Genomic DNA, 11,984 nt, shown 5'->3' with positions numbered 1-11,984 from the left:
AAAATTGAGTACACCCCTAAGTGAAAATGTCCAAATTGGGCCCAATTAGCCATTTTCCCTCCCCAGTGTCATGTGACTCGTTAGTGTTACAAGGTCTCAGGTGTGAATGGGGAGCAGGTGTGTTAAATTTGGTGTTATCGCTCTCACTCTCTCATACTGGCCACTGTAAGTTCAACAGCATTGCTGCAGAGGTTGGGGGGGGGAGGGCTAGCCTGTCAGTGCTCAGACCATATGCTGCACGCTGCATCAAATTGGTCTGCATGGCTGTCGTCCCAGAAGGAAGCCTCTTTTAAAGATGATGCATAAGAAAGCCTGCAAACAGTTTGCTGAAGACAAGCAGACTAAAGACATGGATTACTGGAACCATGTCCTGTGGTCTGATGAGACCAAGATAAATGTATTTGGTTCAGATGGTGTCAAGCACGTGTTGCGGCACCCAGGTGAGGAGTACAAAGACAAGTGTGTCTTGCCTACAGTCAAGCATGGTGGTAGGAGTGTCAAGGTCTGGAGCTGCATGCATAGCTCCCAACTGTCCCGGATTTGGAGGGACTGTCCCTCTTTCCTCCTTCATTTGTCCCTCATTTTGGTCTGATCTATAGAGTTGTATATAAAATGCGCCTTTTATCTTTCAAAAAGTGTTTCCCAGTGCTAAACCTTTTATCCAAATTCTAAATTGCTGCATTTGTCAATTTTAAAAGCCAATATAAAGGAAATAGTAGTGGTAAAAAAAACACTTGTGGATTTTATTAACCTTTTTTTTGTTAGGTCCCCTTTAAGGGGCATGGCAGCAGGCATTTCCTATGTCTACATACGTTTGCTAGTGGGTGTCCCATCTCAAAATGTTGGGAGGTATGTGCATGAGTGCTGCCGGCACTGGGGAGCTACAGTTCATTGAGGGAATCATTAATGCCAACATGTACTGTGACATACTGAAGCAGAGCATGAGCCCCTCCCTTCGGAGACTGGGCCGCAGGGCAGTATTCCAACATGATAATGACCCCAAACACACCTCCAAGATGACCACTGCCTTGCTAAAGAAGCTGAGGGTAAAGGTGATGGACTGACCAAGTATGTCTTAAGACCTAAACCCTATTGAGCATCTGTGGGGCATCCTCAAACGAAAGGTGGAGGAGCTCAAGGTCTCTAACATCCACCAGCTCCGTGATGTCCTTATAGAGGGGTGGAAGAGGACTCCAGTGGCAACCTGTGAAGCTCTGGTGAACTCCATGCCCAAGAGGGTTAAGGCAGTGCCGGAAAATAATGGTGGCCACACAAAATATTGACACTTTGGACCCAATTTGGACTTTTTCACTTAGGGGTGTACTCACTTTTGTTGTCAGCAGTTTAGACATGAATGGCTGTGTTGAGTTATTTTGAGGGGACAGGAAATGTATACTGTTATACAAGCTGTACACTCACTACTTTACATTGTAGCAAAGTGTAATTTCTTCAGTGTTGTTACATGAAAAGATAGAATAAAAAAAAATCGGCGGCCTTAACTTTTTGGGCTTAGTGGTTACCTTCACTTGGCTTGTTCTTCAATGTCTAGGGGTTCCCAGGGTTAATACCCAACAACTTTGGACGCTGACACCAATAAAGTCCTTTTGAAAGGTTTTATTTTGCAGGGGTAACATCCAACAACACAGTCTTGTATGGTAACAGAGGGCAAGGGTGAAGAACTCAGGCACCTTGAACTGCAGACATAACAAAGTCTCCAGTACCACCCAGAGAGTAGCCACTTACAGCTGGGTGCTTCAAGGCTGAACAAATCTCTAACCAGAGATTATGGCAGTCAGCACTTTGATTCAGAACTTGTAAAATCTCTGACCTTGAACAAGTTGTAACTGAACGTGAACAGGAACCTTTTTCCTCAGTACCTGGAACGTTCTCTGTCTCCTTGGTAGTACTAGAAAAAGCATGGATTCATCAATGTCCTTCCCAACTCAGTAACCAGGCACTTCTCAGGAAGCCAGCTTGTTGGCCCTCCTCCGAAGAGTCCTCCCCCGGTCACTTTCACGAGCTGTGGTGCCTCTCCAAGCCGAGAGCACACCCGGACGCCTTGAATCCTCCCTCAGTTACTGCGCCTCAGACCAGCTGGTTCTGAGACTCTGGAACAGACGGATCCCTACCCCAGACCAGACGGGTCTATTGGTTGTAACCGACAGAAGCATGTTGCGGAGCGCCGAATGCTCCGTGACCGGGACCCCTCGCAGAGATACCACGGTCCAGGAGACAGGAACAGACCGCTAGGGCCTCGCGAACGAACCACCCGTAACACGTGACCTCAACATCTTAAGTGACCCTTCCCAGACTCCTCAGCAGGGCCTGGCACACCCACTGATTGGTTCAGAGGAAGCTGATACCCAAAACGTCCAACCAGGCCTAGTTCTGGCCTGTCATGTGCACCTCACAGTACACATGACACATGACCAGGCAGAACTCTAACACAGCCCAGCCAAACTGATGTCAAAGTTAACCTACATAATTAACCCTCAGAACCCCATTACCGTTCTGAGGCAAAAAACTAAATTTACAGATGAATGACACTTTGTCCAAAATGTCATCTGCTACATGAGATACTGTGTATATATATATATATATATATATATATATATATATATATATATATATATATATATATATATATATATATATATATATATATATATATATATATATACCAACGTGCACTCATATCTGTCTTATGTATATATAATACACTCTTCAAATGTGCTTTAAAATGAATGGTTTCTCCCTTTATGAACAAGAAAAAATGCTATGGGGCTGGTGTGAAACTTTTTCCAGGGCTGGTTTTTATTCCCAGTCTGGCTCTGCTTACTGAAGTTCTTTGTTGAGTGGTTTGATGCACATCACCCTGATTGTAAAAATATCCAAGTAAACTGTATTTATTTATAAAACGGATTTTCTTTGGCTTGCAAATATTTGTAAAATATACAATGTGGCCTTCGCACTGAAAAATGTGGAGACCTCTATAACAAGCCATACACTCTGTGTACCTACAGAGGTTTTACAGCACTGTGACCAGCAGGGGGAGCCTGAATATCATTGACAGTTTAATACCAAGGAAAGCCGGAAGTGGGGCACAGGTAACCCGAGCCACATGTCATGTGCGTCAGGCAGGCCGGAAATGGGGCATTTGTTTCGGAAGTGGCGGTCTCCAAGTGAGTGGGACAGTTGCTAGGAGCAGGCAGGAAGTAAGGAGGCGGGGGCTGACAGAGATGGTGGCAGGTGGTGAGAGTGTCTGGGGCGGAATGTCTAGTCCCGGCCGCTGTCTATGGTTCCTCGGCCTGACCCTGGCGGTGTCCCCGCTGTTCGGGACTTCGATAAAGAAGGAGATGGAGGACACCACGGAGAAGTATGACCGATACTACAGACATGAGGAGCTCACCGCTCGCCTCCAGTCCCTCGCCCAGGTGTACCCGGAGCTGTGCCAGCTCTTCAGTATCGGCCATTCGGTGGAGAACCGGGAGCTTTGGGTAATGAGGATCACCGCTGACCCGCAGCGGGGCCCGCCGGACCGGCCGCAGTTCAAGTACGTGGGGAACATGCACGGCGATGAGACGGTGTCCCGGCAGGTGCTGATCTACCTCATCGAGGAACTGCTGGGGGGCTACGGCCAGGACCCCCGCCTCACCCGCCTCATCAACACCACCGACATCTACATCCTGCCCAGCCTCAACCCGGACGGCTTCCACCGGGCCCAGGAGGGGGACTGTCGGGGGCAGAACGGGGGCCGGGAGAACGCCAGAAACCTGGACCTCAACCGCAACTTCCCCGACCAGTTCAACGCCAACCGGGTACCGCCTGACCCCCAGCAACTGCCCGAGGTGCTGGCCATGATCACCTGGATCCAGAGCAACCGGTGAGACCACTTGTGCCCCGGGGAACACCCAGTGTGTATGGAGGGAGAACCCTCCGATCTGTCAGTGTCTATGGAGGGAGAACCCTCCGATCTGTCAGTGTCTATGGAGGGAGAACCCTCCGATCTGTCAGTGTCTATGGAGGGAGAACCCTCCGATCTGTCAGTGTCTATGGAGGGAGAACCCTCCGATCTGTCAGTGTCTATGGAGGGAGAACCCTCCGATCTGTCAGTGTCTATGGAGGGAGAACCCTCCGATCTGTCAGTGTCTATGGAGGGAGAACCCTCCGATCTGTCAGTGTCTATGGAGGGAGAACCCTCCGATCTGTCAGTGTCTATGGAGGGAGAACCCTCCGATCTGTCAGTGCGTATGGGGCGGGGGAGCACCCCCGATCTGACAGATAAAATCAACCCAAGAGATTTCTGCCTTTCTGTGTGAGTGAAGCCACCTGTCACCGGAGTGTCAGGTTGTCTTTCATCATTTAAAGTTAACTAAAGTCAAATGCTCCAACTAAGAAATCCATTTGAGAAGGAACATCGAACATTTGAATGCAAATGGAAGGATGGAGTCTGGTTCAGTTTAAATAATATAATAATAATAAATATGACAGCACCAGGAAAGGTGTGAAACGCGTTAGTTTTGCTGTATTTATACCCCTATTGCTGTATGGATTGTATGCTGTATGAAAGGACACAGATGTAGGCAGATGATTATCCATAAGTTTCCATCACATCTATGCATGTTGCTTTTGAGCGATTCAGCAGTGCGTGCTGCGTTTTTTTTTTATTTTTTTTTTTTTTTTTTTTTTTTTTCCACGATTTTGCTGCAATTAGGGTTTTTTTGGGGGGGGAAATTTGTCTTTGGGCAGATTTAAAAATGCAAAATGGAAATCGCAGTAAAAACACACTACATGCTGTTCTGCAGCTTCTCTGTTGGTCTATTGAACCAAAAAAGCACCATTTTGTGTTTTAAAAACATCACCGACCCTTTCCAAAAATGCAGAGGCACAGAAATGCATTGTTGTGAACGTGTTCCATGGGAACCCATGTTAAAAAAAATGTCCTGCGTTTCTGCAAAAAGCATTAAAAAGCGCATTGGTGTGAATGGAGCCTTAAAGAGGAAGTAAACCCTGATGAGTTTACTTCCTCTTTCATTCCCTGCAAAGGCAAAGCATAATGGACTACTATGCATCGCATAGTAGCCCATTATGTGTCACTTACCTGACACAGGAGCCAGCGAAGTCGCTGTAGTCCACTGCATCCATCTTCTTGGTGGGGTCTCGCAGCTCCGCCGCTGTCATTTGGCGAAGCCGCGATGACGTCGCTCCCGCGCATGCGCACGGGAACCGACACGCGCGGCAGCTCCGTCGTTGAGAATGCCGCACACTGTGCGCCTGCACGCCGCTGTCTACGGCGCATGCGCCGTAGACAGCGGTGCCTGTTTTCGGGCAAATATCTCCTAAACCATATAGGTTTAGGAGATATTTCTTGGTCCTACAGTTAAGCCTTAATCTAGGCTTACCTGTAGGTCAAAGTGGTTTGTAAGGGTTTACAACCACTTTAACCACTTGCCTAGTCTCTGACGGAGATTCTTTATCATGTGATCAGCCACGTCCAATCACGGGTGATCAGGGTGTAAACCGGAAGCGCTGTTGATCGTTTTTTCCTCACTTGCATCTGTCTCAGACGCGAGTAGAGGAGAGCTGAACGGCTGCTCCTTTGACGGGGGGGGGGGGGGCGGCGCCTGTGCTGATTATCAGCGCAGCACCCCCCAAACCCCCCCCGAGTATGCCCACACTGGACCACCAGGTATGCCACCTTAGACCTCCAGGGAAGCCAATCAGTACCCACAATGGACATCACTGATTGGCATCCATCCGTGCCGCCTATTGGTGCCCATCCGTGCTGCCTTTCAGTGCCACCTATGTGTACATCAGTGCTGCATATGAGTGCCACCTAATCGGTGCCCAACAGTGCTGCCTTATCAGTGCCCATCAGTGAAGGAGAAAACTTACTTATTTACAAAGTTTTGTAACAGAAACAAAAAATTTTTTTTTTCAAAATGATCGGTCTTTTTTTTTTTTTGGTTTAGTAGAAAAAAAAAATCCCAGAGGCGATGAAATAACACCAAAAGAAAGCTCTATTTGTTGAAACAAAATGGTAAAAATGTAGTTTGGGTACAGTGTAGCATGACCGTGCAATTGTCATTCAAAGTGCGACAGCTGAAAATTGGTCTGGGCAGGAAGGTGTATAAGTGTCCTGTATTGAAGTGGTTAAAGTGGTTTGTAAACCTATATAACCAAGTATATGCCAGACCCTCTATTAGAGCCTGGCATAGCACACTCTAGCTTTGGAAACCGTCCGAGAGTCACGTGACCGGCCTGAAGACAGCGCTGAAACTGTATTTACAGCACTCATTTTTTATAAAAGGCATATAGAATGTGCTTCGGCAGGCTCTAATCGAGGGGCTGGCATAGAGCAGTAAGAATTTTTAATGGCGGGCGGAGACAGACACGGGCATGGAACTGACAGGTAGGAAGTAGAGGGAGAGATGTGAGCAGGGCTGCGGATGACGGAGGGACGCAAATTGACCACGACAAAGCAGTGGTCTGTATAGAGAGGGCATACAGGAAGTGGCAGGAGCAGGATTTTTACAGTTTAGTGGGGGGACAGATTACACAGCACAAGCACTATGCTGTGTAATCTGCTTTAAGGGACCAGAATATATATATATATATATATATATATATATATACACATTTTTTTTTTTTTGAGGTTAACAAACACTTTTTAATCCATATGAGTGATTTTGCTTTTTGTTTTTCATCTGAAAATGGACAGATGAAGAACAAACAGAATGCCCGTGTGAATGGACATATAATTTATAGTTCTTCAGTACCTGATCTCTGACAGATCTCTATTACATGAGCGTTGTGTCTGTACAATAGGGATCTGTGCACTGTGAATCACACCGAATTCCTGTTCAAATCACATGTGATTCTGTGTGGTGCGATTTTAGCCCATTCATTTTGGATGGCTCAAATCGCACCACATCTGCCTCAGAAAGATGCAGGCAGATTTTTTATTTATTACATTTTTTTATTCACTTTGAAACCAGATCATATGGGTGTTTAATCCCATGTGATCTGTTTCAACCAAATGCCCTGTGTTTTTGACCTGCTTTTGGGGTGTCGTTAACTTCCCATTGTCACCTGTAGCAGATCGCAGAACACGGTGCAATTGCTATGCAATGCGGGAAAGGCACAGGAATTGCTAAGATTCCTGCACCGCATCAATGTGAAACGGGGCTGAGTACAAAGACAAGTGCAGAGATTGTGTTAATAGAAGGGTGCAATGATGGACACTGATAAGGATGCAATGATGGACAAGGCTGCAGATGGACACTGATAAGGGTGCATTGATGGGCATTTAAATGTAAGGTGTTTTTTTTCCATTAAACTTCCCTCATAAACTTGGGGTTGGTGCTATACACCGATAAATACGGTATTTGCTTAATTGCTTAGTAGGTCTTGTCCATGAAGAGCCTTGTCTAAGGGCCTGGAGGAAGAAAACATGGCGAATAAAAGTGTCAAAACTGTCTGTAACGTGCAACATATCTGTCCGTTAAGTCTCTTTATTAACTCCTTCAATAATAACGCCTGCCTGCAATATGTAAATTTTGCTAAAGGAAGATTACATTTACCTCAGTTGTGTGGCTACGGCTACAGTACTGCATGATTGCACTGCCACTGAGAGCTCTCGTCCTTTACTAAATTCCCATTCACATCTGTCTGCTGTGACATGTGCTTTCAGAAAAACTTTAACCTTTACTCCAGGGCGGATTTGATTGAAATCACCAGTAAATTTGCTCTGTTTAAATCAACTTGATTTAAATTATATTTTTTTAGTGTTGAAAATATTTTTATTAAGACATGTCAAATAAAAAAAAACAATAAACAGTAACCATCATGAGGCATATGCAGACAGAAACAGTAACTGAGGTACAATTACAGGAGACCGGCTAACGACAAACGGCCACAGCCGGTCCCTGACAGCAGGCTTGGAGAGTAGAAAAGACGGCCTGTGCTCCGATCCCTAAGGTCACAGTAGGGAGAAGCGCCCATGGGTTACTACATGATGCAGTTTTTAGACAAGATCATAAAAAAAAGAAAGAACAGAAAGGAAGAGAGGAGAGAAAGGAGCAAAGTAAAGAGGAGCAAGGCAGTGTAGGGGAAAGCTAAATAGCAGAAGAAGAGGAAGAAAAAAGGGGGAGGAAGGGGGGAGGGGGGAAGGAATTTGGGTAGGGGGGGTAGGGTAAGGGAGAGCCCACAGCGTCCTCATGCGTTTAGGATTTGGTTCATTAAAGTGTCAGAAGAAGAGAAGCGGAGCCAGATTGACCACTGAGAAACAAATTTGGTGTAAGTGTCATTGTCCAGTGCCAACATCTCCTCCATTCTCATGGTGTCATTCATAATCGATACCCACCGTGACAATGGGGGGGTGGTCGTCGTCTTCCAATAGGCAGGTATCAGCTGCCTAGCGGAGGACATAAAGAAACGGAGCAACCTTTGTCTCTGTGATTTAATAGACCCTGGCAGAATAGAGAGTAATGCAATTTTTGGAGAGATAGGAACCGGGGTATCAGCCAAGAGATTGTAACATTCAAAAACCTGTGTCCAGAAGGGGCGGATCCTCTCACAGTCCCACCAGACATGCATGTAAGTTCCGACTGAAGCTTCACAGCGCCAACAGGTGGCCGGGGTAGACGGGAAAATCCTGTGCAAAGTAGCAGGATCCCTGTACCACCTGGATAATAGCTTGTAGTTCTTTTCTTGGGAGTAGCAGGAGATTGTTGACTTATGTGTGAAATGAAAAGAGGTATGCCATTCCGGCACAGAGATGTCCTCACCCAAATCCGCAGACCACAGCCTGGTGTAATGTGGGAGTTGATCATGTGCTAAAGTCTGTAGTAGGTTATATAAGGAGGACAGTAAGTGTTTGGGAGTTTCAGGGAGCGAACACAGTTCCTCGAAAATGGTAAGTTTGCGATGTATCTGAGAGGAGGAGTGTAGTCGTTTGGCAAATGCGGACACATGTAGGGCCGTGAGCCAATCACCGGATTCTGTCACAGAGACCGGGGTGCCCTGAGAGGGGTGCACAAAGGTACGGGCCTGCGGCCAATCTGTGCGCTTAAAAGGTCCCAGGGAGGCCGCCCCCGCACTTTGTGGCAAAGCAGGATGGTCAAAGAGGGACGTCAAGGGGCCCGGGTCCGAGGAGAGAGTGGAGTTTAGTCCCGTCCTGTACCACATCGTCAGAGAGGCCAAAGTCAGAGGGGACAAGGAGGTCATACGAGAGTAGCCCAGGTTATAACCCCATGGAAGGGCTCGGAGATCTACAGGGGAAAGGTCCTGTTCAACAGACACCGAGGCCTTGCAGGAAGGGCGAGAGAACCACTCAATGATGCGAGTCATATGAGTGGCCTTATGGTAAGTCTCAAAGTCAGGGAGGCCTGTGCCTCCCAAAGTCTTCGGGATCGTCAGTAGTTTAAATTTAACCCTGGGGAGGCCCCGGCTCCACAAGAATCTGATTGCCAGCGAGCGTAGGGAGGTAAAAAACGATTTGGGGACGTGGATGGGTATTGTTTGAGATAAGTATAGGAACTTGGGTAGAGTGTCCATCTTCAGGATATTGATCCGTCCGAACCAGGGCAAGGGAGATCCCCCCCACTCCTCGAGGTCTTTCCGTATACGGTTAAGCAAAGGGATATAATTCAGAGAAAACAAATCAGCTAGGTTGGAGGGTATAACAACCCCTAGGTACGAGATCCCCTTAGCCTGCCATTTAAATGAAAAGTTGGATTGCAGAAGGGACAGCGTGGAGGGGGTAAGGGATATGTTAAGGGCTTCCGTCTTAGAGATGTTGAGCTTAAAGTTACTATAGATACCAAAGCGTTGAAATTCACTAAGTAGGGATGGTATGGAGATGTGTGGATTCTGAATATACACTAGGAGGTCATCAGCATACAAGGAGAGTTTGTGATGAGCAGACGGAGTTTGAATACCAAGAATGGAGGGGTTTTGACGTATGGCACAAGCCAAATGCTCAATGATGATGACAAAGAGGAGGGGGGATAGGGGGCAGCCCTGCCGAGTACCGTTGGCAATATCAAAGGGAGCCGACGTTGTGCCGTTGACCAGGACCGTAGCCGAGGGTCGGGAGTATAGGGACATTACTTTTGATATGAAGGAAGCTCCGAGGCCAAGTTGTTCTAGAGACAGCTGTAGAAACCTCCAACTGACCCTATCGAATGCCTTTTCGGCGTCGAAGGATAAGAGGCAAGCTCTCAGACCTTTACGTTGGATCAGGGATATGAGATGTATCGTCTTGGTGGTGTTGTCCCTTGCCTCCCTGCCAGGGACAAACCCCACCTGATCATTATGAATAATCTTAGGCAATAGGGGAGACAGACGGGTGGCTAGGACTTTTGCGAATAGCTTGATATCTATATTGAGCAGGGAGATGGGCCGATAGCTGCTAAATTATATTTTTTTAAAGAGCAACTGTCACGTCGTTCCCCCATTGGCTTCTCCTCTGACACCCTGTTGACTCACCGACAGTCCTATTCACTTTAACAAGGTGAGGGACATGGCGGCAGCAGGTGAGTGGATGCCCGCTAACAGGCACTACTATGTTGGATCTGAAATTACAGGTGCTTAAAGAGGAAGTAAACCCTGATGGGTTTACTTGCTCTTTCATTACCTGCAAAGTATCGCGTAGTAGTCCATTATGTGTCACTTACCTGACACAGGAGCCAGCGAAGTCATGGCTGTCCCCTGTAGTCCGGCGCATCCATCTTCTCGGTGGGTCTCGCTGCTCCGCAGCTGTCATTCTGCGAAGCTGCGATGACGTCACTCCCGCGCATGCGCACGGGAGCCACCACTCGCGGCATATCACCGTTGACTGCCTGCGCACTGCTGTCTATGGCGCATGCGCCGTAGACAGCGGTGCCTGTCTTTCGGCAAATATCTCCTTAACCGTGTAGGTTTAGGAGATATTTCTTGGACCTACAGGTAAGCCTTAATCTAGGCTTACCTGTAGGTCAAAGTGTGTTGTAAGGGTTTACAACCACTTTAAAGAGTAAGTAAACCCTGGTGGGTTTTACTTCCTCTTTATTTCCCTGCAAAGGTAAAGCATAATGTGCTACTAAGCATCACATAATAGTCTGTTATGTGTCACTTACCTGAAACCAAAGCCCGCAATGTCACCATTGTCCCCACTAGCAGGGAGCGTCCATCTTTGCCCCTCTTCCTTCCGGGGCTGCGAACTCCGGCTCTGTGACTGGCCGGAGTCATATGACGTCACTCCCACACATGCACATGGGAGCCGCCAGTCACAGCATGACCGCTATTAGAAACGGCACGATGTGCCCTTTCTAAGGTGCGCATGCGCCAATGTAATCGGCGCACAAGTCTTTCATAAATATCTCCTAAATTGTGGAGGTTTAAGATATATTTCAAGCACCTAGATGTAAGCTTTAAAGTGGAGTTCTAGGCTTTTCATGTTTATTAAAAGCCAGCAGCTACAAAAAGTGTAGTTGCTGACTTTTAATAAACAGACACTTACCTGTTCCACAATACAGCGATGCGGCGGAGCATCGCTCCTCTCCCCCCTCCTCTCTGCTGGTGCTTCCATTGCCACTCTGGGCAGCCAGCTGTGACAGCTTTAGGGTTCACGGCCGGGCATGCATGGCGTATGCACGAGTTGCGCTGCGCTCCCGAAGTGGACAGGCGATCTCCTGGGACCTGTCACGTCGCCTTGGCGGTCCCTGGGCGGAAGGACGAAGTGGGACAGGAAGTCCCCCTTCTAACGAAGCCTCCACTCCCCCCCCAAAAAAAAATTACATGCCAAATGTGGCATGTAAGGGGGCGAGGAGTGCTTAAAGCACAAACAAAATGAAGGTGTCCTATTTAGAATAATAAGCTGTCAGGTTAATAAAACAGTTATATCAGAACTGATTCAATCATACAGTTTGTAGTGTACATAGATATGCAAAACAATGGGATATAGGAATATTCCTGAACTTTGTTTTATTTCATGGTTACTG

The 11,984-nt window shown here is 47.2% G+C and overlaps 1 protein-coding gene across 1 annotated transcript in view; it reads left to right on the top strand.

The window, feature by feature from the left end:
* Window positions 1-3,194: 3,194 nt before the first annotated feature.
* Window positions 3,195-11,984, top strand: part of CPD (carboxypeptidase D) — a 150,138-nt gene continuing 141,348 nt past the window's right edge. Inside the window, exon 1 of the mRNA XM_077480331.1 lies at window positions 3,195-3,883. Within this exon, the coding sequence (XP_077336457.1) occupies window positions 3,240-3,883 (644 nt within the window). The 5' untranslated portion in view covers window positions 3,195-3,239. The remainder of the gene's footprint in view (window positions 3,884-11,984) is intronic.

The sequence above is a fragment of the Lithobates pipiens genome, unplaced genomic scaffold (genome assembly GCF_037356315.1).
Source record: "Lithobates pipiens isolate NorthernLeopardFrog02 unplaced genomic scaffold, aLitPip1_a1.2 Scaffold_16, whole genome shotgun sequence".
In the NCBI taxonomy this organism is placed as follows: Eukaryota; Metazoa; Chordata; class Amphibia; order Anura; family Ranidae; genus Lithobates; species Lithobates pipiens.
Note: the sequence above shows the minus strand (reverse complement) of the source record. Positions and strands in the feature narration are given on the sequence as shown.